The sequence below is a fragment of the Labeo rohita genome, chromosome 5 (genome assembly GCF_022985175.1).
Source record: "Labeo rohita strain BAU-BD-2019 chromosome 5, IGBB_LRoh.1.0, whole genome shotgun sequence".
NCBI lineage: Eukaryota > Metazoa > Chordata > Actinopteri > Cypriniformes > Cyprinidae > Labeo > Labeo rohita.
Genome location: NC_066873.1, coordinates 35630491 through 35657523, shown reverse-complemented (window position 1 = coordinate 35657523; position 27033 = coordinate 35630491). Strand labels below are relative to the sequence as shown.

The 27033-nt window shown below is 36.6% G+C and overlaps 2 protein-coding genes across 11 annotated transcripts in view; one reads left to right on the top strand and one right to left on the bottom strand.

Moving 5' to 3' along the window:
• Nucleotides 1-7562, top strand: part of acacb (acetyl-CoA carboxylase beta) — a 32479-nt gene extending 24917 nt beyond the window's left edge. For all 9 annotated transcript variants that reach the window (XM_051109303.1, XM_051109305.1, XM_051109306.1 and 6 more), the window contains 14 exons: nt 924-1021; nt 1109-1229; nt 1374-1484; nt 1630-1773; nt 2360-2480; nt 2605-2701; nt 2806-2902; nt 3047-3182; nt 3727-3904; nt 3994-4106; nt 4198-4352; nt 4490-4660; nt 5646-5782; nt 6387-7562. In XM_051109303.1, coding sequence (XP_050965260.1) covers nt 924-1021; nt 1109-1229; nt 1374-1484; nt 1630-1773; nt 2360-2480; nt 2605-2701; nt 2806-2902; nt 3047-3182; nt 3727-3904; nt 3994-4106; nt 4198-4352; nt 4490-4660; nt 5646-5782; nt 6387-6513 — 1806 coding nt within the window. In that variant the 3' untranslated portion in view covers nt 6514-7562. The remainder of the gene's footprint in view (nt 1-923; nt 1022-1108; nt 1230-1373; nt 1485-1629; nt 1774-2359; nt 2481-2604; nt 2702-2805; nt 2903-3046; nt 3183-3726; nt 3905-3993; nt 4107-4197; nt 4353-4489; nt 4661-5645; nt 5783-6386) is intronic.
• Nucleotides 7563-10022: 2460 nt separating this feature from the next.
• On the bottom strand, nt 10023-19568 carry foxn4 (forkhead box N4). Of its 2 annotated transcripts, XM_051110555.1 has the most exons (10): nt 18909-19568; nt 18204-18292; nt 15414-15577; nt 14750-14841; nt 14540-14632; nt 13719-13840; nt 13514-13610; nt 13197-13404; nt 10997-11383; nt 10023-10913 (listed from the first exon to the last, which is right to left on the bottom strand). In XM_051110555.1, exons 2-10 carry the CDS (start codon nt 18287-18289, stop codon nt 10663-10665), a joined length of 1500 nt encoding a protein of 499 aa, XP_050966512.1. In that variant the 5' UTR covers nt 18290-18292; nt 18909-19568; the 3' UTR covers nt 10023-10662. The 2 variants fall into 2 exon arrangements, with proteins under 2 accessions (XP_050966512.1, XP_050966513.1); XM_051110556.1 differs by lacking the exons at nt 18204-18292; nt 18909-19568 and adding an exon at nt 15831-15922.
• Between the last annotated feature and the right edge of the window lie 7465 nt (nt 19569-27033).

Genomic DNA, 27033 nt, shown 5'->3' with positions numbered 1-27033 from the left:
AAAATGCAGTTTAAATGCGGCTTCAAACGATCTAAAATGCAATTGTAAACGACCCCAGCCTAAAAAGAAAGGTCTTATCTAGCAAAACGATCGGTTATTTTCATAAAAATAATATAATTTAAATACTTTTAAATCTCAAATGCTCGTCTTGCCTTGCTCTGTCTTGCTCTGTGTATTCTGGCTCAAGACAGGGTATGTCCAAAAACTTGTATCGTATTTTCTCCCTCAACTTCAAACAACATTTCAAAATCATCCTACATCGCTGCAGAAGTACTGACATGTGAACATTCAAAGCAGATCAAATGCCCTTGACAAAAAAGATAAAACAGCGATAAAGGACGATTTTGAAGTTGAGGGAGAACATGAGATGGGAGTTTTTCGACTTTCCAGGCAGAGTAAGACAAGACAAGCATTTGACATTGAAGAGCATATAAATTGTATTATTTTTATGAAAATAACAGATCGTTACGCTAGATAAGACCCTTCTTTCTCAGCTGGGATTGTTTACAACCGCATTTGGGATCGTTTGAAGCTGCATTTAAACTGCATTTTGGAAGTTCAAAATCAGGGCACCATATCAGTCCATTATATGGAGAAAAATGCTGAAATGTTTTCCTCAAAAAACATAATTTCTTTAAGACCGAAGAAAGAAGGACACCAACATCTTGGATGACAAGGGGGTGAGTAAATTATATGTGAATCTTTGTTTTGGAAGTTTTTTCAGTGGGAAAATGTGAGACAGACAGGTTTGTGTTCATTTTGCTGTTATATCGCTAATGTTATTGCGCACGTGCGGCGTAAAATCAAACCACTTCTGAATGACTCTTTGGGTTTTCATTTTACAAATCATGTTTGATGCATTTCTGCTTTGTTTTTCCAGCTTTTGGTCAAGTCAAGTGAATTATTCTGTTTTGCCCCTGCAGGGTTTTAAGTATCTATATCTGACGCCTCAGGACTACACCCGCATCAGTTCCTCTAATTCTGTCCACTGTCACCACGTAGAGGAGGGAGGCGAGTCCAGGTAAACCTACTGGTTTTAGCATGCACAGAAAGGCCTATAGCCAAACACCTCTCTCTTCAGCTCTTATATGTTCAAATAATGTCTCAGGTACATCATCACAGACATCATAGGGAAGGAAGATGGTCTTGGAGTGGAGAATCTGAGAGGTTCTGGCACAATAGCTGGAGAAACTTCTCAGGCTTATAAGGAAATCATCACCATAAGCATGGTGAGACCTAACGTCTATCCATAATTTCATCTTTCATCAGACATTTTACAGTGTGCTGGGATCGAAATGAAGTTTATTGTATATACATTATATAATATTCTATGTACATTTTGGTCATCTAGTAACCATTCTGTGTTCCTCTAGGTCACATGTCGTGCTATAGGAATTGGTGCGTATCTGGTACGTCTAGGACAAAGAGTAATTCAAGTGGAAAACTCCCATATTATCCTGACTGGGGCTGGGGCACTAAACAAGGTGTGGAATTTCACATCTGCAGTCACACCTTAAACTGTACAGTGTCATATTTATGTGTGCCGTGTTTCCTTTTATGTTTGAGGATAGATGAAGCCACTTTAAATTAGTGATTTAAGTCTAAAATTCGGAATGTATTTCTTTGTAGGTGCTGGGTCGTGAAGTCTACACCTCCAATAACCAGCTGGGAGGGGTTCAAATCATGCACAACAATGGAGTGACGCACAACATTGTTCCAGATGACTTTGAAGGGGTGCTAACTATACTACAGTGGCTATCCTACATGCCAAAGGTAGATTGTTCACAGATACTGTACTTACAGGTTGAATCTCAAAGCAAGCAAACAAACAAAAACATGCACAGTTCACATTTATCCCCAAAACAATAATAATTATAAACAGAAATAATGATTTAGAATTACAAGGAAATGTAGCTTAGTTTTGACTTTTTGTACCATTAAGTAGTTATCCCGATTTCTCACTAGTGTAATTTTTAATTAACTTAAATTCTCAACGAAGTCTATTTTTAATAAAAAAACATTTTTTTATTAAATCAGCATAAAAAGGCCCAAATTCTACCATTATATACATCATACTTGTATTTAGCAAAGATTCAAGTAACAGGCTTAAGGCACCTTATAAGGGATCTTGGTGACCCTAAACGGTTGTGTATACATTCTTTATTTACACACACGCACACACACACACACACACATTTACATTGCCCAGTTATGATCTTGACAGGCTTTAGCTGTAACCTTTAGCATGACTTTAAGTAGTTTGGCCTGTTAGTCAAAATGCAAAAGGGCAGAAAATTGACTGTTATGGCATACTGTGTGTTTCATCATACTTATATTTATGTTTGCTGTTACAATTTAGAGCAACCAAAGTCCAGTCCCAGTAATGCCTCCGAGTGATCCAGTTGAAAGAGAGATCGATTTTGTTCCTACAAAAGCCCCCTATGACCCTCGTTGGCTGCTCTGTGGACGACCCCATCCCAGTAAGAATCAAATTATCCACATAATCTGTTATGAACATTTCAACACATACCCTCAACCTGTTGACATGGGAGCTTAGGTTGATTCTTCAAATCTTCCTTTATTCCTGTGAACTTGTGTTGACAGCTGTGAAGGGAGCATGGCAGAGTGGATTCTTTGACCATGGTACATTTATGGAGGTGATGGCTACCTGGGCACAGACAGTGGTGGTGGGCCGAGCCAGGTAAGAGAGGGAACATAAAGTAAAGATGTCAAACAAACATTGCTTGATTTAGCTATTTTTTGATTCAATGTTCTGAGCTGAATGAGACTGTGAATGTCCTACAGGCTTGGTGGGATTCCTCTTGGGGTCATTGCCGTTGAGACCCGCACAGTTGAGGTTACCATTCCAGCAGATCCAGCCAACTTAGACTCAGAGGCCAAGGTCAGAGTCCTGACACTGTAAAATGGCGTAAGGCCCCACCTATGGCTCCCCTGTGGGATCTGTGCTAAGCGTTTCCTGTGTTTGCTGTTAGTATGTCCCATTTGTTGTTATCAGTATGGACTTAAAGTGTCTTTTCTGCCTCAGATCTATCAGCAGGCCGGTCAAGTGTGGTTCCCGGATTCTGCATATAAAACTGCTCAAGCTATTGAGGATTTCAACAGGGAGAAACTTCCACTTATGGTTTTTGCCAACTGGAGAGGCTTCTCTGGTGGCATGAAAGGTGTATATAATTGGTTTTCATCATTTGAGTTTGCATTTTAATGTATATTACTATTCAAAGTAACTTTTTTTCAGAAAGGATGCATTAAATTGATCAAAAGTGACAGTAAAGACATTCACTGTTTCAAAAATATTCTGTTCTTTTGAACTAACCCTACCATTCATTAAATAATACTGTATGTAAAAATCTATCATGGACTCCACAAAAATATTAAGCAGCACAAAGGTTTTCGAAATTGATGATAGTTAGAAATGTTTCTTGAGCGCCAAATAAGTATATTGCAATGATTTCTAATGGATCATGTGACAATGAAAACTGAAGTACTGACTGACTGCTTAAAATTCAGTTTTGCCATCACAAAAATAAATGACACTTTACAATATATTCACATAGAGTTTTCAACTGTAATAATATTTTGCAATATTACTGTTTTTGCTGTATTTTTGATCAAATAAATGCACCCTTGGTGAGCATGCAAACTTCTTTAAAGAACAACTTTTAATGTATCTAATGTTTCTTTCAACATGAATGCACTGAATTTCAGATATGTATGACCAAGTATTAAAATTTGGCTCTTACATCGTGGATGCCCTGCGAGAGTTTAGCCAGCCTGTACTGGTTTACATCCCTCCCCATGCTGAGCTGAGAGGAGGATCATGGGTCGTAATCGACCCTACTATAAACCTTCAGCACATGGAGCTCTATGCAGATCGAGAAAGCAGGTGAGCATGTCGATTCAGCCCCACTTTACTACTATTCTAAATCTTCTTTCTTATTTGATTATTCTCCTCATTTCCTTTCTCTTCTTCAGAGGGGGTGTTCTAGAGCCCGAGGGCACCGTGGAGATAAAGTTCAGAAGGAAAGAACTGGTAAAGACTATGCAAAGGACTGATGCTGTGTATTCACGCCTGGCTGAGCAGCTAGGTACATCAATTAATCTCACTTAAAGACAAATTTCCTCACTGGCTCAGGAAGTTTACCTGTGACACACAGTTTTCTGTTCTACTCCATGTAGGAAGCACAGAGTTACAAAGCCAGGAGCGTAAAGACTTGGAGGCCAAACTGAAGTCTAGAGAGGATTTCCTTCTTCCTATTTACCACCAGGTGGCGGTGCAGTTTGTGGACCTTCATGACACTCCAGGAAGGATGCAGGAAAAGGGTGTCATCACGGTATAAACATTAGGCCCATAAGTCTCCATGCGTCACCTTTTATGAAGAGATTTTTTTTCCCATAGCTGTGGATCTTATCAAAGACACATGAAGAAAATATACCAGATCTTCTTTTTCACATAATCAAATGTTTTCAGGACATCCTTGACTGGAAGAACGCTAGGTCATTCTTTTACTGGCGTCTGCGGCGACTGCTGTTGGAGGAGGTTGTGAAGGGGGAGATCATGCAGGCCAACCAAGATCTGAGCAACGGACACATACAGTCCATGTTACGCCGCTGGTTTGTGGAGACAGAAGGAGCTGTAAAAGTAAGGAAACTTAATTCATGTATGATGGGAAATAATAAACGTAAGATTTCCATTTTTTATCTTACTGAAGTTGACAGTCAGTAACACAAATTCAGACAATTGTCAGCTTAGGATTTAAAACTAAAACTATTAAAAGTAGTTTTTAGCAAAGTTGAAATACTGGTGGTACTACCATGTTTAAGGTCCAGAAAGATAGTATGGACATTGATAAAATAGTCCATCTGACTTCAGTGGTTCTTAATCTTAATTTTATGAAGCTACAAGAATTCTTTTTGCATTATGCATTAAGTAATGTACTTTTTTTTTTGGTCTTTGACGCACATTTACGAGAGTACCATGATGCATCAGAGAGTACCAAGGTGCTGCTTACGCAGAAGCAGGCATTCAGATGTAGAACCCTATATATGCTGCACCTTGTTTGCAAGCAGAGGAATGCATCATAGTACTTTTGTGAACGCACGTTAAGGACTGACAGGGAAGAGAAGAAATTGTTAAATAAAGTCACTATTTTTGGTTTCTTTTTCCTTAAAAAGTATTCTTATGGTTGCATAAAATTAAGGTTGAAACACTGATGTCACATGGAGTATTTTAATGATGTCCTTACTACCTTTCTGGGCCTTGAATGTGTCAGTTACATTGCTGTCTGTGCATGGTCAGAAAGCTCTTGGATTTCATTAAAAAAAAAAAAAACAACTTAATTTGTGTTCCGAAGATGAACGAGGGTCTTATGGGTTTGAAACAACTTAAGGGTGAGCAATTAATGACAGAATTTTCATTCTGGGGTGAACCATCCCTTTGAGCTAATACTCAACGTTAAAGTTTAATGATAACTGAAAATATACAAATATACGCTAAATAAGGCTAAAATAACACTGGAGATCATCATGTATCTTCATCACTGGAACTACTATTATCTACAAACTTGACCATGAAGAAGTTAATAATTTTCCATGTGAGGTAATTGTTTGGTTATTGGAACTTTCAGGCATATCTATGGGACAATAACAAAGTGGTGGTAGAGTGGCTGGAAAACCATCTGTCGCAGCAGGATGGGACTCATTCAGTCATCAGAGAGAACATTAAATACATAAAGAGGGACTACGCTCTCAAACACATTCGCAGGTAATTTTCTCCTCTTGGACTGGCATTGAATTAGATTTTTTCCCCCCATGCATGTATTTTGATTTTTTTAACTGTATGTTTTTGAAAGAAATCTCCTTAGTTCACAAAAGCTGCATTTTTAACATTTCAAAATTACAGTAAAAAACAGTAATGCTGTAAAATATTATTATTTAAAATTTTTGTCACATGATCCTTCAGAAATCATAAACTAATTTGGTGCTCAAATGTTTGTTTAAAATTAATGAACAGAAAGTTCAAACAGTATTTATTTAAATTGTAATTGTTTTGCAGTGTCAACAATGTCACTTTTGATCAATTTAATGCATCACTGCAGAATAAAAATGTTTTTTTCCTTTGACAAAGAAACAAGAAACAAAAATCGAAATAGCCAAAAGCCAAAGCTCTGGATTTAGCACCATCCCTGGTTTTCCATTTCTCAAAATCTAAAATGATCTGTTTTATCATACCAATTGAATTCCAAGTCAAATTTACCAGTGACCAACAAACAACAGTCATTGGTTGTATAAGCAAAACCTCTTTTAAAACAGACTTGTGTATCCATAAAGCACTTTTCTCATGGACTTGTCCTGCATTATATGTTTAGCTTAGTCCAAGCCAACCCAGAAGTGACCATGGACTGCATCATCCACATGGCACAGAACATCACTCCCTCACAAAGAGCCAAAGTCTGCCACCTGCTGGCCACCGTGGACAACTCTACCACCAGCTGATCACATCCATACCATTCAAAATAAACTTACACAGACATATGATATCCAGTAGTATTATTAAATAACAGTGCTTTAAAACTTTAAAACTGACAGTTTTAGTCAGTTCTTTGGATCAACACATTGGTCAGTAGCCTTAAACGCACATTTTTAAATATCCAGCTTTCACATAGTCTACCTACTCATCTTAGTGCACAGTTGCTGTTGGTGTGTGACTCACAGTCACCATTAGGATGAACGTTTCTCAGTGGAGCATCAAAGCATTTCCATAAACTCACTCTCAAGAGATGGAAACCGGTATACAGTGTTTATCTGCACACATTTGTGTCCTTTTTGTGGTAATAACCGACTGATGAATGTACAATGATTTTAGGGAATCACCGATCCTTGGAGCGCACATTCATGCTGTGTAACACTTCCTCAGGAATATATGCAATGTTAATTAACCAGAACAGATTATTAAACCACTATTAGTAGAGTGAAGTAACAGTATTTCACCTAAATACAGTCACTGTGTAGATATCAGGGTAATTCTTGATAATAATTTTAGTTTCTAATAACAGTAGTTACGAACAAATATATACTGTAATGATTAGAGAATTGTTAATGTACATTCAATTTGTCATTCGTTTATCTGTTCATATTGAATGTACATTAAGTAATCTGCTTAAAGTTAAATGTATTACATGATAATGAAAGTTGTCATAAAGTGTTATCAACATCAGGGCCACTGTATATTTTAATGTCTTGAGTTTTGGTTGTTTGTATAGTTTATTTCACACGACTGCAGGTAATTCAGCCATACAGTATGTGCTGGTTTTATGAATGGATAAATATGTGTACCTACTGGTGCTGTACTGTACTCAACTGTTAATTCTGATTAAAGAAGACTTCTTGATCAGATGTAATGCCTTTAATCAATTTTGCATGTTTTTAGAATAAGTCAGGTTAATACTAGAGCTGAAGCGCTAGTCCAAGTGCCTTACTTTGTTGACTGTCAGGTTGTTTTTAAATGAAATTGATTGTTATGCATTAAATAATGTACGTTTTCATCTTGGTGGAGTTGTCATTTTTCCAATTCATCTTAGAAATACAGATGGTTTGTTCGGTTGTGTACATATTTGCCTTGTTTTTGCTAAATAATTCTAGCCACACTATTTGTAGGGTGGCATTTAAAGTATGTGATATATCGCCATCCTGTAATATAGTTAACGGTTACTGTATATGCTTGCCATATACAGTCAAACTAAAACATAGACACCAGATATAATTTTTTATATCTTTTTTCCTAGTGAGTGCAGGATTCTATAGTTCATTTATGGAAGTGAGGAATGTGATATATTATACCCAAAATTTTTCACTCAGTGGTGTACTATTAAAATTGATACAAATTTAGGACCAAATGTTATTTTGACACCTTGACATGACAATGCTTTGCTCAAGAGTTTTTTTCTTTAATTTCTAATGTGACCTTTTTGCACCTCAGACAACAAAATTAAGCATTGCTTGGTAATTCGTTGCCCTAAATTGGTGTTATCTAATTGTGTACTTAGATAACAGCTATTCAACCTAATACAGTCCACACAAAGCTTTCCCTATCCGATCTTTTTCCCCCCTCATTCTCTGTAAACACGGCGTCGCCTCAAGAAATATCTGCGTTCACACAAAACCACTGAAACAGACTAAAAACGATGTAGTATACATGCCAGACCAATATGTGGCCCTGTAATTCTGCCATAGAGATACCCTGAAAATAAACAACGAACAAGACTTGGAGTATTTATCCACTCGGGGACCCGGTTTCAGGCTTCCAAAACACCTATATGATACAATTTTTTTCGTAAACAGCTAAACGCATCTCTGTGTGGAGGGATGGCCAAAACCAGTGAAATATCATCTGATTTGAGAGGAAAGGTAGTAGCATAACATAGCAAAAATATTAGATATGCCTAGAGCGAGTCTTTTTCATTGTGCAGAAATTTAGAGAGACGAGATAAAGAATTTGCCTGGTCTTGGAAGAAAGAAAAAGAAAACACCCAGAACAGACAGACTTATTAGACAGGGGAGAAATCTCTGCTAAAAAAAAAGCTGCTGAAGTCAAAAAGGCCACTGACACAGAGCTGTGTGCTCAAACCATTTGCAGCAGGCTGAATGACAATGGGCAGCATGTGAGAAGACCCTTGATCAGCAGGAGAAATCAAATAAAACGCCTCCAGTTGACTAAAGAACATAAGTGTCATGATCTGGGCTGTGGGGCTTCCCTTAGCCACCTGAGGTCGTGGTTTTCCCTTCCTTGCACTGCACTTCCCTGATTGTACACCTGTCTGGTCATTGGCACTCATCAAAGCTCTCACCTGTTCACAATTATCTGGTCTATAAGAACTCATTTCCCACTACTCATGCTGGCTGCATTCTGTCACGTTCGATGTACTAGAAATGAGGTCAGGGTCCAAAATGCAGGGAGGGAAATTTTAATGAACAAAACACAAATAAACATAAACCAAAAGGCCAACACGGCACAACACGACTAGAATCAAAGATCAAAATAAAATGAACAGAAACACAATCTAAAGCATGATCAAAAACGGAGGAACACACACAAAGACAATGCAGCCAGCATGAGTAGTGGGAAATGAGTTCTTATAGACCAGATAATTGTGAACAGGTGAGAGCTTTGATGAGTGCCAATGACCAGACAGGTGTACAATCAGGGAAGTGCAGTGCAAGGAAGGGAAAACCGCGACCTCAGGTGGCTAAGGGAAGCCCCACAGCCCAGATCATGACAATAAGTCTGCAAAATTGTGGAAATCAATTGGAAGTGAGAATTTTGGAAAACCTTTGGAGTGATGAGAGCAAATTTAACATGTTTGGCAGGATGGCAAAAACTAAAGTGTGGAGAACCAAATGAGAAGAACTTCTATGGTGGGGGCAATGTTATGGTGTGGGGGTGTATGGCAGCTAGTGAACTAGGTAAACTACATTTCATTGAACTATGAACTCGGAAATGTTTGTGGAAATTCTCCAGAGTCAGAAGAGGATTAAAGTACTAAACTGGCCACCACAAAGTCCAGGTCTAAACCTGATTGAGCATCTCGATGAAGTGCCAAAAACCCAAAAGGGACTGAAAAAACTGCTGCAGCGAGTTTGGAAAAATATTGAAGTTCAGGTTTGCATGAATCTGGTTGACAGCATGTCCAGGAGACTACAAGCTGTCAATGAGGCTAAAGGTAGCGTAACCAAGTATTGATAGTTGTGCAAATTTTGTCATATTTACAGTTGTCTGAATAATTTTTGGTGGACTGTAATCCATTACATACCTTTCTGTCAGAGTTATCTGACATTATCAAGATGAATTTGTTCTGACAGTTTAACTCTGAGTTCTTGTCAATGTTGAAGGTGTCTGAATAAATTTTGATTTGACTGTACGTGCAGCTGAAAATAAAGTCATTAGGAATTTAAAAAAGTTAAATCGATCCATCTTTCAAACTGAATGTGAAATTTTATTGCTTGCATTTGAAATATTTAGATATGTACAATAAAAAATGATTCATGTCACCATTTCAGCTCTTTTCATAAATATAAATAATAAACAAACATTAAAGAGCAGATACAGTGTCTATCACAGTACAACAAAAGACACACTACTACAGTTACAAGGCTAACAGTTACATAGAAAACAAGTTCCTTTTATGATACAGAAAAAAGCTTGGCAACACCCAAAATCATAATTCCTATTGTTTTGATCTTTGTTCCTTAAGTGTTGTATTAACTTGCAATTCACATAAGGTGTATAATTATAACAACACTGTTGTTTGTAAGTTTATGTTTGGCCACACGATCTGCACTGGACTGCACTGTTATAGGAAATCTTTAAACTTTTTATCATTCACACTCTCACCATGCAAATTCTCTAAAAAACATAATTTCTGATTTGGTCCCTTCAAACCCAATGCATTCAATGCAATTAATATAGTCAGTTTGAATACTGTGACGTCACCATAAATGCCACTCATTTCAGTTCAGGATATCTTAATGTTGTCTTTCTGATGTTGCAAATATTTTTGGCTGCCTCTGAACAAATCTGTGTCTAGGATTGAAAGCTTTAAAAGATGGTCCTGTGAAGTAAAGCTCAGCTAGTTCTTGTGGGTGCAATTAAAGCAAAACGATAGGCTTTGTTCCTGCTTGTGTGTTCATGTACTGGTTAGAAAGGGCATCCACAGCTGAGTATGAAGAGTAGAGGCCTGTCACCTGCAGGTCTGGGTAAGGCAGTCCTCCTGCACTGGACACAGGTGTGACATTGCCGGTGTCCAGGTCACAGTCAGACAGCCGAAGTGGGGAGTTACTGAGTGTACCTAATGCCTCTAGGTTAAAGCTGTCATCCTTCATCTCCTCCCACAGGTTTCCTGTAATCAGAAGAGGAGAAATGTGTGATTTCAGCCTCCTAAGGAACATTCTGGCTTACAAATTTTTAATATTATTTGCTAACCTTGCCAAGAGAAGTCCATAATACTTGGGTCCAGTGCGTCCACCTCTGAATTCATGTCAGTGTGAAGTGTGTAGAAGTCGCTGTGCTGCTTGGCAGGATGCTGGGGGAGGGAGCTGTTTGTCAGGTCAGGGACAGTGTGGAGAGGAGGTGTCTGAGCAGGAGCAGGGGAGGCCGGAGCCAAACGAGACTGATTCTGGAGCTGCAGCTGAAGGTGCTGATGCATAGGGAGGCACTGTAGAGAAAGAGTGACCACTGGTTGGGGCTGCATCTGTGCTGGTATTGGGAGGGTCTGCCCTGGTGGGCAGCTGGGCAAGCGTGTCATGCCAGTATCAATGGACTTTTGCCGGCAGCTCTCCGGTCTGTCTGTTATGAGTTTGTCTAATTCATCTGGTGAAAAAATACCAAAACAAGACAATATTAATGACAGGTTGTACTTTATTTAAAAGCACAGTATGAAATGCTTGCCACTAGAGGGTGCATATTCAAAACAAACAAAGAAACAAAGTCATAGTTTGATGATGCAGTGATTGAGTGTGGAATCATGGGAATTGTCGTTTTCATCCCCACAGCCGATACAATCCAACGTGACTCAGGGAGAAATTAAGTTCATGTGTGAGCTAATGTATTAAAGATTTATTAACATCACTGTAGTATGAGGCAGGGTGGGGCTGAAAGCCGTGGAAGCGAAACGAGGCCGCTTTAGCAATTGCTAATGAGAGACAAGAGTGATACATGACTTGAAAGCAGCTGAGCTTTTATTATTCCACAGTCGTCAGTTTCCACTCTTTCCAGTCATGTGTATGTAGGGTAAAGTAGCGCTATTTTATCATACTAAAAATGTATTTGAGTATGTTGAAAGTTCTGTTAAAATGCTACTCTGTGTGTTCATCACCTGTCTAATAAAACTATTAAAGCGTATTTGGTTTTTCCATTTTTTCTACAAAATAAAAGAGGAAATTGACGGTGTATGACATCGCGACGCAAAGACATATTCTGTTACGCTAGTTAAATTGCTTACTTCTCTGGACTTAAACATTCTTGGAAACTTTTGGGATAATGTATGTACACAAGTCAACAAAATATATAACACTGTTCTAGTGGTTTTTGGATATTTTAATCCAAAAATCCTACATACTGTGCATTTAACTAGATTTTTACACTTACTTTTCTGCTCTAGTTTCTGTACTACTTCAGTTTTCTCTTTGCAGAGTAGTACTGTGAACATTTTTAGTTCTTTTATAATCAAATTCCTGTGATGTTCCTCATTTTAAGTTGCATTAGATTGATAATAGGGCCCTATTAAAACTATTAAATTTTTTTTTTTTTCCCAAATTTTTTTCCAATTTTTTTTCATTTTTTGGAATTACGTTTTTTGTTGTTGTTGTTTGTTGGTTTTCTTTTTTCTAGACTCTGTTTTAATTGTTAAATTAAATTTTATTCATCAAAAAGCATGTCTATTTAATTGAAATCATGAAACTTACAATATTAAACAGCAATTTATTAAAAGTAAAATTAAATTTTTTTTAATTTTTTTTTTACCAAATTTACCTTTTTTCCATTAATTTTCTGGATTCAATTTTAATGGTTTCATTACATATTAATAATCAAAAGCATCTCTAATTAATTGATTTTATTAAAAATATATAATTTTATTTATTTATTTTTTTTCAGAAATACCATTGTGTATTTACATTTTTCTGCTAAATAAATTCTCGTAAACAATTTTTCTGGTAAATAGTAATAATCTTTTTTATTTATTATTAGTAGTACTATCATTACATTAACTCATATTTATGTCATGGCTTCATCAAATTAATTTTTATATTGACTGGTTGCTGTGAAGGGTTTCCGTTAAGTGTACTACTTTTTACTACTTTTGATGTATATATTCAAAATTTCTGTTTTTATGACTGGATTCCATGGATTCCACATCGCGGAAATCATAGGGCCCTAGATAAATGACTGAATCCTGTAATACAGGATTTTACAGTCAGTTCTGCAGGTTTTGTGAAAATTGCATAGTGTGTGATTGACCAATTTTTTGGAGGGTGGATATCAAGCACACTTGACCTTAGTCAATTTTCGTTTGTTATGTGTCTTCATAGTAACAAGGTGCATATTTCTGCATGAGTTAGAGCAAATATGTTAATCAAAGATGAAACTCTGTTTCCTAGTACTGATATAGTCAAAGATTGGAGACCTGGATTGGCCATGCTGCGACGGATGGCTGGGAGATCTTTGCGTTTCCATTTCTGCATCTCTTCCTCCATTTTATCGATCTTTGCAGGATTGAGTGCCCAAAGACAGCCCTTTCTGGAGGAGCCGCTCATCTTGTTCTCCACCTTCTCAAAGCACTTGTTCAAGGACAGGTTGTGGCGTACAGAATTCTTCCATCCATCAGGTGCTGTCTGGGAAACATAGTAATCGACAATATACCGTAAGTAACATTTATTTGATTCCATTGTGTGTCGGCTTAGTCCATCTATTCTCCAGCGTTCTTTTATATAAATTCCTTACCTTGAAATAAGGAAAGTGCTCTTTCATAAAGCTGTAGATCTCACTAACAGGAAGGCTGCCCGTTTTGCTGTTCTTCAAAGCCATGGCAATCAGACAGCTGAGAAGAGATGATATCAAACACAGTCAACTTGAGATAAATAAAGTCTTGCTTCCTTTCCAGAGAATTATAATGTTTCAAAGCTTATCGCAGTGAACTTTATTTCACCTGTAGGAGTAGATAGGTTTAGGAAAAGTCTTGGGCTGCAAGTCCTGGTTGTGAGCAGTAATACGGGGTTGAGGAAACAGACTTTGGCTGTTGTAGTTTCCATAAAGTCCACCGGGAGAACACTAAATAATATAACGCAGAAATTGTATTTTTATATATGATAATACTATTTGAACAGTCTTTACAAATTATCACAATTTCTACCTGGTCTCATGACAAAAATGTACCTCTAGGAACTTTTTTGCAAGACGTAAAATACGTACCAATAAGTAAATATCACTACACTTTCCAACAGAAATGAACACTAGAGGCGGTAAAACAGCGAGCACTTATAATAATAAACAGTTTAGATTACACCTTTATATGTTTCTTTATATGTTGATATGGAATCCTTGGGTACGAATTCCATGAAAAATAAATGAAAGAGCTAAAAGATGAGAGATCGAAAAACAAGCTAAAATGACATGCTTGTGATTGTATTTTTACATCACATTTGCTTTTGTTCACACTATCGGGTAGGTTTAGGTGTAGTGCAGATGTTATGTTATTTTAAAACGTCACTAGTTATAGCGCCACTCAATGAACATTTCAAGTCAGAACTGCGGTGACACGTACAAAACCAACGTCAAATAGAATGTACCATATGAATGGCTCATCTGTTCTGGGGAAAAAATGAACACTCTTTTACCGCCACACAGTAGACATTTCACATCCAAATATGTCATGAAACATACATGGCGGTACGTATTTTGCGTCTTGCAAAAAAGTGTGTAGAGGTACGTTTTTGTCATGAGACCAGGTTGCCCAGTTACTAAACCAACCTGTTGGTTTGCTTGAGTAAAAGTGAGCACTTGTTGAGGGGTGGTCTGGTACACTGATGCAGCACACGGAAACCCAGGGGAAAACTGGGGCATCTACAAAAACAGCACAGAATATATTTATACATATACAAATATACAAATATTAAGTTCTGAATTGGTTGTATACATAATATAAATTGTTTGAAATATTGAATCTAAATCATTACTCACGCTACTGATGGTCAGAGGGCTGTGCTGCATTTCACTCTGTAGATGAATCGCAGATCCTGCTCCTCCAGCTACCGTCATGCTATTCAGCTGAGCTGAAAGTTTCAGAAAAGTGTTTTTTTTAGAAACCAAAAGTTTGATTTGGTTTCAAAATAGAGATTCAGTCCACTGCTGTTAAGGGACATCTTTCTAAAAACACTTTGGTCACTAAGGTGTCCTTGTTACACGTTACATGTACTAACTATTATAACAACAATAAATTATGCATAATTACATGCAAGTAACCCTAAACCATGCCCGAATCCTAAACCTAACCATATAATTAGTACATGTAGTTAATTAATATTACTCAGTACTTAAAGATATAAATACACTGTAACAAGGACACCTTAAAATAAAGTGGAACCAATCCTTTTTTTATATTTATAAAGAACTGGGTCAAAGAAAAATCTAAAGGTTTGGTAAACAAAAATGCAAAATGGCAAATATGCTAAAAACAAATGACAAACAAATAAATATGGACGCAATTAAATAACAGCTAAAGGCTAGGATAACCAGTTAGATATTTTAGATGTCGTTGGATGAATTCTGTTTTTTTTTCCTTTTATTTGAACTGCCATTTTAACTCAATCTGTTCTATCTATTCACAGTATATAAAGCTCCTGACCTGTCTGCCGCTCCAGCAAGCTGTTCTGAGCAGAACTGGCGTAATCGGGCCGTCCAGATCCTATCTGCTGCAGTCGGGGAACATCCACAGAGGTGAGCCAGGACAGGGACTGAAGATCACCAGGCAGCTCGTCCTTTAGCTGCGAAGGGTCTGTAGTCAGGAGTCTACAAAACACAGTATAGCTCTCAGTACTAAAGCACAAATATGAATTTAATGTGAAATACAGAAAACGGAAGCCATGAGGGTGCACAAAATTGCACTTCAATTAAATTTTGTCTTTATGCATCTAGTTGCTAATTAGTTTCGGCATACATAAACTAATTCTTTTCTCTTTTTCCATATTTTCTTGTAAATAGATAAAAGACAAAGTCCTTTTGTAAATCTGTTGTTTGGGGATAGAAATAAAAATACTCTCACCCTCAATCTAATCCAGTTCAGGGAGAGTTATTTACTCAGCCATTTCTTCATTGGGACTAAGCATCAAGAAAGCAGAGAAACCCTCTTGAATTCTCTCCAGACTTCCCTACACACTCGCTATTCAGTCCAATAATTGGGGTCGCTATGACAACCCTCACTTTTCAGTTATTTTGTGTGTCTGGACACTTCAGTGCCCCCCTCTCCATTAAACCAACCTCTAACAGTGGTCAGGTGACCACTGCCTTCTTCACTGTCATTGGCTGAATCATATGTAAACAACGCATGAGATCATTTGAAACATGGGTATGTGGCACACGTTGCCTGCAACAGTTGGTCCAGCCCCATTGAAAAATGATCACCTATTGTGTCCCAAACGACAAATCTGCACAGCGGCACGTGGCTCTATTGTTTCCCCCCCAGACCCTTCCTTGATTGTCTTTACCGTTTTTTTTAACCAACCCCTTGCATTAATCTACTGGAATGACAGGCCTCACACAACAGAGAAAAATAGGATGCCATCTGTTTCCCTGTCCCTTTCCACCCAACCCCTGTCCCCTTCTGCCCCCTCCCCCCCGCCTGGAGGCATCAGACAGTACCTAAGGGGGGTAACTGGAAGGGGGTCGTTGAAGGAGTTGGAGGTCAAGCCACACTGCACACACAGTCTGCCACCTGAATAAATTACAGCATTGAAGGAAGAACTTAGGGACATGGCCTTGAGCACCCTGATTGCTCCAGTTTGGAGCTTCTGAATAATTATCCTTCACACACACACACACACACACACACTCACTAGCTTGAAACCTTAGACACCGAACATGTCAACATTACACTATCATGTGCTTTCAAATGTCTTCTTAACGCCTGTCCACATACAAAGACATGAAAAAGACACCTTGTGAAGGGAATAGGACAGTTTAACACCTGGCTTTATGAGACTTTCTTTTTCCAATTGACAAGTGTTAATCAGTCTTTTTTTGTTTGTTTCAAGTATTAATCTCTACATTAACATTTTGTAAGCCAACATTAACATACAGCATTTCAAAAGTGTAATTTAACATTGAAAAAACATTTTTTTAAGAATAAACTGTGAAACATTATCCTAAAAGACTTTTAATTTTAAAAATGATAATAAAAAAAAAAAAATATATATATATATAGGTAATACTTTACAATAAGGTGTAGTTTGTTAAAATTAGTTAATGTATTAACTAACATGAAGGAACAAAGAACAATGCATTTATTACACTATTTATTAATTCTTGTTAATATGAATAAATATACAGTCGTTCATTATTTGTTCATGTTCACAGTGCAATAACTAATGTTAACAAACACGACTTGTAATTTTAATAATGCATTGGTAAATGCTGAAATTAACATTAACTAAGATTAGTAGATGTTGTAGAAGTATTGTTCATTCTAGTTTAATGTAGTTAACTAATGAACCTTATTGTAAAGTGTTACCAGTATGTATGTAGAATCCTTCACCCAAACAGATGAAATGCTGATTTTTACATGACAATAATGATACTTGAATGTTGCCAGAAGCATCCACTTGTTGTGTTGGCAGACAATGGCTGCACTGTAAATTCAGAAAAGCATTAATATCTGGTTTGAGAAGATGTCGTCTTACTCTGCAGGTCAGATATTGACATATTTTCCATTGATGCACAGATATAATAAAAGAAAAGAATAATAATGATATTCATTATAGGTCTGACTTGAAAACTGTGCTTCAGTAGTTGGGAGCAGAGGGGGGTTTTATTTTGGAAAGAATTCATAACATGCCACATAAACTCAAATTTAGGATTGTCAAGAAAAGGGGGCCTACATCCTTGTACTTATTAGCATTTCTGAAGTCTAATTGTAAACCCAGCTGTGTATTGTACAGTTTACGGTCATTAGGGTGCAGTTATACAAGTGGAAGAAAAAATGATTTTATTTGCTCATTGATGCAAACCATTACGTGTCCCGCAGAAAGGGGGAGGCGGGCGCACACAGTCACGGTTTATCACAGCTCAAGTCGCCCTCGTTTACATTCTAATTGGGAGCCACTTCTCCTTGGTGACCCATGGGGGCCCCCGCCAAGGTCCTCAATCCCTCCGTGTGCCGACAGCGGGCGTGTAAACAGAGCTGATGCTTTCTGACAGATCCATTCAGAGCAAAGATGATGTATTCTCTCACTCCTTTCTTTTTCCACAAACCCCAATTCCCTGCCTCTCAAAACACACCTTTATTTTACAGAATAGGGAAGGTGGAGATTGTATTAAGATTAGCAGCGCTCTTCTTCTTCCCGAAATTATCTTTTTATTCTCTAATCTGCTCAGGGTTCAAAAGCAATGGGTTCAGCCATCAAAGGAAATCACCCCCTACCTGTAGTCTTGTGCCGAGGTGTGGTGACTTTGTACAGGGTTTTCATGAATTCCTGACATCCTGGTTGTAATTCCACTTTCAATCATCTTCTGCCAGATAAAATGCGTAAATCAACCATGCAAAGCAGAGAATAAAAGGAATTTTAGACATTTGCATTTAGTCTGAGAAAACTCAAATAGCTACATATAGTAAAAAAAAATTCAATATTTATGATAAAAAAAAAACCACAATCTGACATTTCAACTAATGTAAACATTAGAACACATCAATCTGCAAATATTAATAAAACACAAAATCACCAACAAAAACCTAAAAGACAATAACTGAGCAGGAAAAACACACACACACACACACATACAAATTATAAAAATGTAATTATTACAATTCATTGTTGATGTGATATTTGCTTTGTTGACTAAACTGTGATCATCAGACGTCATCAGTCACCGTTACCTGTCAGTCTGCTTGCGCGTCTCAATATTAAATGTAATGTTGAATTTAACAGAAAACGTTAAGTATGCCTTAAAAACAGACGAGAAAATGTTGCAGTTGTTTTCACAACACTAGCTAATAGGCTACATAAAGTCAGATATGTATGTCACACATCAGTGTTCATTCTGTATATGTCAGCCCGAAACAGGTGCGCAGCCTCTTGGCGTATTTAAAAACAACAATAATAAAAACACAAAATCACCCGTATCTTACCTGTTAATGGTGAAGTTGTTCTGGGGTATGGATAATCTTGGATAACGAGAAAGAGGAAAGCTCTACTGTTGGTCGGGGCACTTGTTGTCCCGCAAGAAAAAACCGTTTTTTAAATTTCCCTCGTCCGTGCGGTTCGCTCTTGACGGTCATGCGCATTGCGTGCACACGCAGCGCGAGCCGTGAAGAGGGGAGGGGGTCGCGCGCTCTGACTGACAGCTGTTGCCTTGCCTCCACAATCACGTAAATTATCTGTCAGAGCATCTCACCTACTGTTTTTTTTTAAGTATTTAATCAATACGTTTCTTCATCAAAGACATGCGTTTTTCTCCGTGTTTTCTTGTGCAGTAGTCCACGGGTGCGCTTTTACATGTAACTTCTTTTCCTCAAAAAAGAAAAAAAAAAGCTTAAAACGAAAAAGCTTAGTTTACACAAAATCCTTCGTTTCTACCGGAAGCATCGTTTTACACACTATGGATTCCTATAAACAAAAAAACGAAGAGAAACTTCTATAAACCCGGAGACCTGTAACAAACTCAGCCGTGATTTCCATGTTCCCTGTAGCCATAGGCAACACAAAATAACACAAATAACAGTCCCTGATGTTGTTCACCTATTTTTAAGTAGAAACATTATTTTTATACAGATCTAAATAAAGACACATCCTCTCCGTGCGGGTCTGTGAGATATTCTGTCCTAACAAGAGCAGGATTTCAGTACTGCTCTTGATTTAACCGCCTTTGAAGCCGCGTCGTTTGGTTACACTGCGGCGGGAAAACCGCGCTGAGTGGCGCGCGTCGGATTTGACAGATATCACACAGATATGACACACTCGGTTCGGGGTTCAGAATGTAAGAGCACGCAGTGAGTTAAAGGCTCTCATTGGAAATAAATATGCAAGACAGTAAATAATGATATTGACGCCAAACAAAGTGTGTTTTAAAACGGTCTACGGTCTGTATTTGGACACTTTATATTAGTTCTTTAATCTACAGCTACAGAAATGCTGAGTAAAACAATGAACTATGTGTACATGTCTAATAATTTCATACTGCTGCTAATAACTACAGGATTTATTATTGCAATTAATAATAGAAAGAATAACGTTTAATGTTTGGGTAGTTGATAGTGGAGAAAGCAAGCCAGAATAAGTGCATAGCAAGTACCAAAAAAGGACACTTCCACAGTTATTCATAATTTGATAATTTTCTGATTCTCTTTAAACATAACTTCAGGAAACTTTTTGAATTTTGAAATATAGGATTCAAATCCTGTGGGAAGTGATCCGGCCGGTGACGTTAATTGACTTGAACCACATGGGACACTACAGATGGTAAATCGCGAAGTCACAATGGTCACAATCAATGAGCACTTGCAACGGACAAAAAGACGCTCCTAACTGAGTGCTGGGTCCTAAAGCCCGTGTGTGCGTCTCTCAAGCAGCCACTGGAGTGCATGCACTATTTGCAAAGTTTGTATTGTACAGGGAAAGATAACGCCTACTAAAAACCTGTCAGCTGGATTAAGTTATTTTGCCATATACAAAGTATTTTTACATTAAACAGGACGTTCCCAGACGCATCACATTTTACAGTTCTATTTTACTGAAATAAATACTTTTCTTATTGTTTTCATTACATAGCCTACATTATTATGTTACTACTCCAGTTAATATTTATAAGATTATTTTAGTGTGTATTTTATGTGTATTACTTTAATGTCATTTTGGTCTTTTGTCTATTTGTTTATTACACATGGTTTAAAGAAAGACCAATTTTAAGAGTCATTATGTGGCCTTCTATTTTATGCAGTGTTTATGTGTGTTTATTTATGAAGCAAAGCAGGTTTAGTGACTGAAATAGCTTGGCAGACCTATATCATCATTACTGTTTAATCAACATTTTTCTACTTTTTAACAGCTTGCCTATATAAACCAGTGAAAAGTAAGTTTTGAACTGTAAGATTTTTTAAAGAAGTTTCTTCTGGATCCAAAGTAAAAACAGTAAGATTTTAAGAATGTAAAATGTAATTTATTCCTGTAATTTCAAAGCTGAATTTTTAGTATTATTGCTCCAGTCACACAATCTTTCAGAACTCATGAATGTCTTCTAACATTCTAATTAGCTGCACAAAAAACGATTATTATGATGATGTTGAAAACAGCTGAGTAAAATTTTTTAGAATTTTATTAGGTTTCTTTGATGAATAGAAAGTTCAGAAGAACAGCATTTATCTGAAATGGAAATCTTTTGTAACATTGTAAGTGTCTTTATCATCACTTTTGATCTATTTAAAGCATCCTTGCTAAATAACAGTATTAATTTCTGTAATTTCACCCCCCCCCTTTTTGAATAGTATAGTGTATAATATTACAAAAGCTTTATATTTCAGTTAAATGCTGATCTTTGTGTCTTTATGTTCATCAAAGAATCCTGCTAAAAATGTATTCAACTGTTTTAAATATTAATAATAAAAATAGTAATTATATTAAATGTTTCTTGAATAGCAAATCAGCATATTAGAATGATTTCTGAAGGATCATGTGACACTGAAGACTGGAGTAATGATGCTGAAAATTTAGCTTTGATCACAGGAATAAATTACATTTTAAAATATATTCAAATAGAAATCAGTTATTTGAAATAGTAAACATATTTCAAAATGTTACTGTTTTTGCTGTACTTTGGATCAAATAAATGCAGGCTTTGTGAGCAGAAGAGACTTCTTTAAAAAACATAAAAAATCTTACTGTTCAAAAACTTTTGGCTGGTGGTATACATGTAGGTGCAACTTGACTTATAACTTTATATTATACAAATTTATTTACTTTTGTGGCTTGAAACTCTCTCAGCTCTTTAGGTTTAGGAAACTTCCTCTTTATATGGTTAATTAAAACTGTCATCCTGAAACTGTTTGTCCCCAGTTTTAGGATTGTCTTTTGACAAACAGAGCTATACAATTGCCAAACAGAAGTCACAACAGTGTTTCACACTTCAGATCGAGGTGTTTTGATTTTGATATTGTTTTAACCCAATCACTTGTAGAGTGAGGTCATTTTTCTTCTTTTCTCATCTCTGTTGGTTCTTTCTGTTTCCTAGACTAATGAGAGACCCTGAGTGACCCTTTTGGACGACTGTCTACACAGACTGAACCCAGGATGACACTGGACTACAGCAGAGGAAGCCTAAAGTATTGTCTCCAGATGATCTGTCTTTGATGGGTCAAAGGGTTCATTAGGAAGCCTTAAAGAAGGTTTAGTGAACACATGGTCAACAGTAGTGTCCATTGATAAATGATTAGCAACAATGTTGGTTCTGCTGAGACAAATATGGATGTGTGAGAAGAAAGCATCTGAAGAATGTTAACAACAGGTTTTGCACCCAAAAAGAAAAACAAGAAAAATGTTTTTCTTATATGGAGCACAAAAATTCACACTTTTTTTTTTTTTTTGACATTTTTCAAAACAACTTTTTTTTGTGTTCCACAGAAGAAAGAAATTCATTTAGGTTTTGAATGACACGAGTAAATGATGACAGAAGATTTATTTTTGACTGAACTAAAGCCTGACATGTAAAATAATAGTCTGTTTTCCATTTTTTAAATACATTATAGAGCTCATACTCAAGGAGGAAATTTTAGATAATCTCAGAAAAAAATGCAAATCAATGAGATCTTTGTAACTGTATAGCAGACTACTTACATACAATGCATGTCTTAGTAAGATGATAAATGCTTAGTTTTATGATCAAAGCTATGTAGTTCTATCAATATAATGGTGATTGAGAGATGTTCCTCAAAAGCCTGACATATCATATTCGATACTCACACTTTAAGTTGCTTCTGTCCAGTAAGTGTTCATTTTAAAAAATCACGAAAGATTTCACAGCAGAAAGATACATGTACGACGACCTGAAGATGGACATTAATTATACTAAAAATGTATTTTACTTAAAAAAGTATAAACTGTTAATAAGATGAAATGGAGTAGGTTGTATACAAGTTTTTCAGGGACCTTAGATATTTACATACAGTTGAAGTCAAACGTTTACATACACCTTGCAGAATCTGCAAAATGACCAAAACTTGACCAAAATAAGATGATAAGATTTTTTTTAGTACTGACCTGAATAAGATATTTCAAACAAAAGATGTTTGCATATAGTCCACAAGAAAAAATAGTTAAAATAGTAAAATAGTAATAAATAGTAAAAATAGTAAAAATGATCCTGTTCAAAAGTTTACATACATTTGATACAGTGTTGTTACCTGAATGATCCACAGCTGTTTTTTTCCGTTTAGTGATTGTTGTTTATGACTTTGTCCTGAACAGTTAAACTGCCTGCTGTTCTTCATAAAAAATCTTTTAGGTCCCACAATTTTTTTGGTTTTTCAGCATTTTAGCAATATTTGAGCCCTTTCCAATAATGACTGTATGATTTTGAGATCCATCTTTTCACAACTTTTTGAATTTGAAGATCAGGGTAAATTTTACTTGTTTTGAATTTCTGGGGAACATGTAAGTATCTTCTGCAGCTTCAGTACTAAATAAAAAAAAAAGAAAAAAAAAGAAAAGATATTTAGGCAAAATAAGAAAAATGTACATGTCCTCATTCCGTTCAAAAGTTTACACCCCTGGCTCTTAATGCATTGTTTTCCCTTCTGAAGCAAGTGAGTGTTTGAACCTTCTGTAATAGTTGCATATGAGTCCCACAATTGTCCTCAGTGTGAAGAGAAAGATCTCAAAATCATACAGTCATTGTCGAAAAGGGTTCAAATGCACAAAAGTGCTGAAAAACCAAAGAATCTGTGGGACCTGAAGGACTTTTCTGAAGAACAGCAGGCAGTTGAACTGTTCAGGACAAACGGGACTCATGAACAACTATCACTGAACAAAAAAACACAGCTGTGGATCATTCAGGTAACACGCAGTATTAAGAATGTAAACTTTTGAACGGGGTCATTTTTATAAATTCAACTATTATTTTTTCTTGTGGACTATATGTAAACATGTTGTATGATTCCTGTTATTTTTAAAATTAACATTTTGGAGATTCTGCAAAACTTCAACTGTATGATACAGTAGGCTTTATTATAGGGATAAACTAACTGAATAAGGGGAGGTGAGGAAAGACTTTAAAACACTTTAGGTACGTATAATGTTGCAAAATTCAATATGTTTGCTTGTCTTAAATATTTGATCAAGCTTTACAACCTAACTAATATTAACACAACTTAATCTGTATGGCAACATCACTGACTAGCAAAAACGCAATAGAGCGCCTTGCCCTACATAAAAAACATTTGTAACTCTCAAATCAATTGACTGAGCCCCCTTGTGTTAGTGGTCACCTCCTATTCTTCTGTTTCTTTTCTGACCTTCAAAGTTCCAGTTCAAACACCACGTCTTGGGGGTCACCAATCAGGTCACCTCTTGACACTAGTCTTGACCTTTGCTCATATCAGCAGGTCATGGCTGATCTAAACTCTGACAGGGAGAGTGAATGAAAGCTTTCTTCTCTCTGCTATTCATTCAACACCTCCAAAAACGACTTGTGTCGTCCCACTTGGCTTATGTCAAAACGGTTGTCTTTTGCTTGATTTGTTTGAAGATGCCTTGAGTAACCTGTGTGAAAAAGTATTCCCAATGGCACGTGGAGAGCATATAGAAATTGAAAAGCCACTACAAATTTTCATAGGTAAGTCTGGAAGCTTTAATTGTGTATTTAACGCAAATGAAAATTAAACCAAAGAATATGATAACTACTGTTATGTATAAAGCTATTTTTTTCAATTCATTGTTTTTTTTTCCCCAGCTCTTACTGCTCATCAAGAATCCCACAGTAGAAGAAGCGACAAAACATAGCTAATACTGAGAAAAGAGCACATGAAAACGAGAGAGCGAGGTGGGATTTTCGGTGGGAACGCGGCAAAGCCGGTGTTATAATACACCCTTATTCTCCGCTTGGAATCTCTAATGGGAAAATCAAGTGCTGTGACTCCTGTATAATAGGATTTGCCGGGTCTCGTGCTGCATCAGGGCCCAGTGGGCAGCACAAAGCCTGTTAAGGCTGGACAAGCATTACTAGAAAGGGGGGTGTGGAGCAGAACGGGCCTGTGGTGTAAGGGGGTGAAGGTATCCTTGACAACAGAGGTGGTGAATGGGACAACTTTGAATATGACTGTGGATAGATGGGTGTGCATAGTCCTACCTTTACAGTGCAATGGAATTGCTGTTTGCAATAGATACAGGAATCTAAGTCCAATTATTTTGAACAAGTTTAAAGGAGTAGTTTAGGAGTAGTTTTCCAGAACAAAAATTTACAGATAATTTACTCACCCCCTTGTCATCCAAGATGTTCATGTCTTTCTGTCTTCAGTCGTAAAGAAATTACTTTTTTTGAGGAAAACATTTCAGGATTTCTCTCCATATAATGGGCTCTATGATGCCCCTGAGTTTGAACTTCGAAAATGCAGTTTAAATGCAAATTCAAAGGGCTTTAAATGATCCCAGCCAAGGAACAAGCGTCTTATCTAGTGAAATGATCAGTTATCAGTTTAAAAAAAATTCACAGGTTATATACTTTTTATCCTCAAAATCACAATCGTCTTGTCTAGCTCTGCTAACTCTGTGTCTGTGCATTCCAGTTCATGACAATTAGGGTATGTTGAAAAACTCTCATCTCTCTACATCACTGTTTTACCTTTTTTTGTAAAGGGCATTTAAGTTTTTGGACATACCCTAACTGTCATGAACCGGAATACACAAAGTTCACACAGAGCTAGACAAGCAAGCGTTTGAGGTTAAAAAGTATATAAATTGTCATATTTTTTAGAAAATAGCCAATCATTTCTTCAGATAAGACCCTTCTTCCTCAGTTGGGATCGTTTAGAGCCCTCTGAAGCTGAACTGAAACTGCATTTTGGAAGTTTAAACTCACGGGCACCATAAAAGTCTACTATATAGAGAGAAATCCTGAAATGTTTTCCTTAAAAAACATAATTTCTTTACGACTGAAGAAAGAAAGACATAAACATCTTGGATGACAAGGGGGTGAGTACATTATCTGTAAATTTTTGTTCTGGAAGTGAACTACTCCTTTAAGTAATATTCTGTGTTCAGTACAAGTTAAATGTATAGTTCATTCTTGCGGAACACAAAAAAAGATATTTTGAAGAATTGATTTCCATTCTATGGAAAAAGTACTAAGACATTTCTCAAAATATCTTTTGTAATGTTTCACAAGGAAAGGAAATCAGTCATACAGGTTTAGAATGACATGAAGGTTAATAAATGATGATAGAATTTTCATTTTGCTGTGAACTAAACACAGTTAATAATGACTGATTACCAGAAAAATTTGTGTCCCCTTGGTCCCTTTTTCTTTAAAAACGTGTCAATATGGGTTACATTGAGGTGCTTACACTGGAAGTGAATGGGGCTGATGCATTATTGTTAATATATTCACTGTTTCAGTGATATAGACATGAATAACATGCATATTAACAAGATTTTAGTGTGAACAAATTCACATGTAATTTCTGTGTAAAGTTATATCCAATTTTACAATTACATTGTCATGTCAACAATGCCATAAACCCTAAAACAGCCATTTAAACAGCTTTATGAATAAAATAATGCATATGTTTTTGAGAGAACAACAATTGTAAGCACTTTTATAAAATTAGAAGCTTCACATTTCTGCTTTTAAATTCTCACTTAGGTCCATTCACTTACATTGTAAATGGATCGCTGTAACTTCTGTCTTTATTTATTCATTCCTTCTTTAATTCGTTCATTTGTTCATTAAACGAGGGATAAGTTGCTAATGATCTTATCTGTATTGAACGGTGGATATTAATTATAACTTCACTTCCACTCCAGTGGAAACTGGCCTCATATGTCACCTTGTTGAAATTAGCAAGACTGACACTGTACATCACATGCTTGTCAGCCTTGACACAGTATATCTCACACTTGAGATTCAAGGCAAGTGCTGTAGGAAACTCAATCTTTTCTGCTGGATTATTTGGGTCATTAGTGGAGCGAAAAGAGACACCAGTCAGTTGTCTCAAGCGTGAGTCAGATAACAAGACAAAGGGAAAATAAGGTTGGGCTTCGTAGTCATAA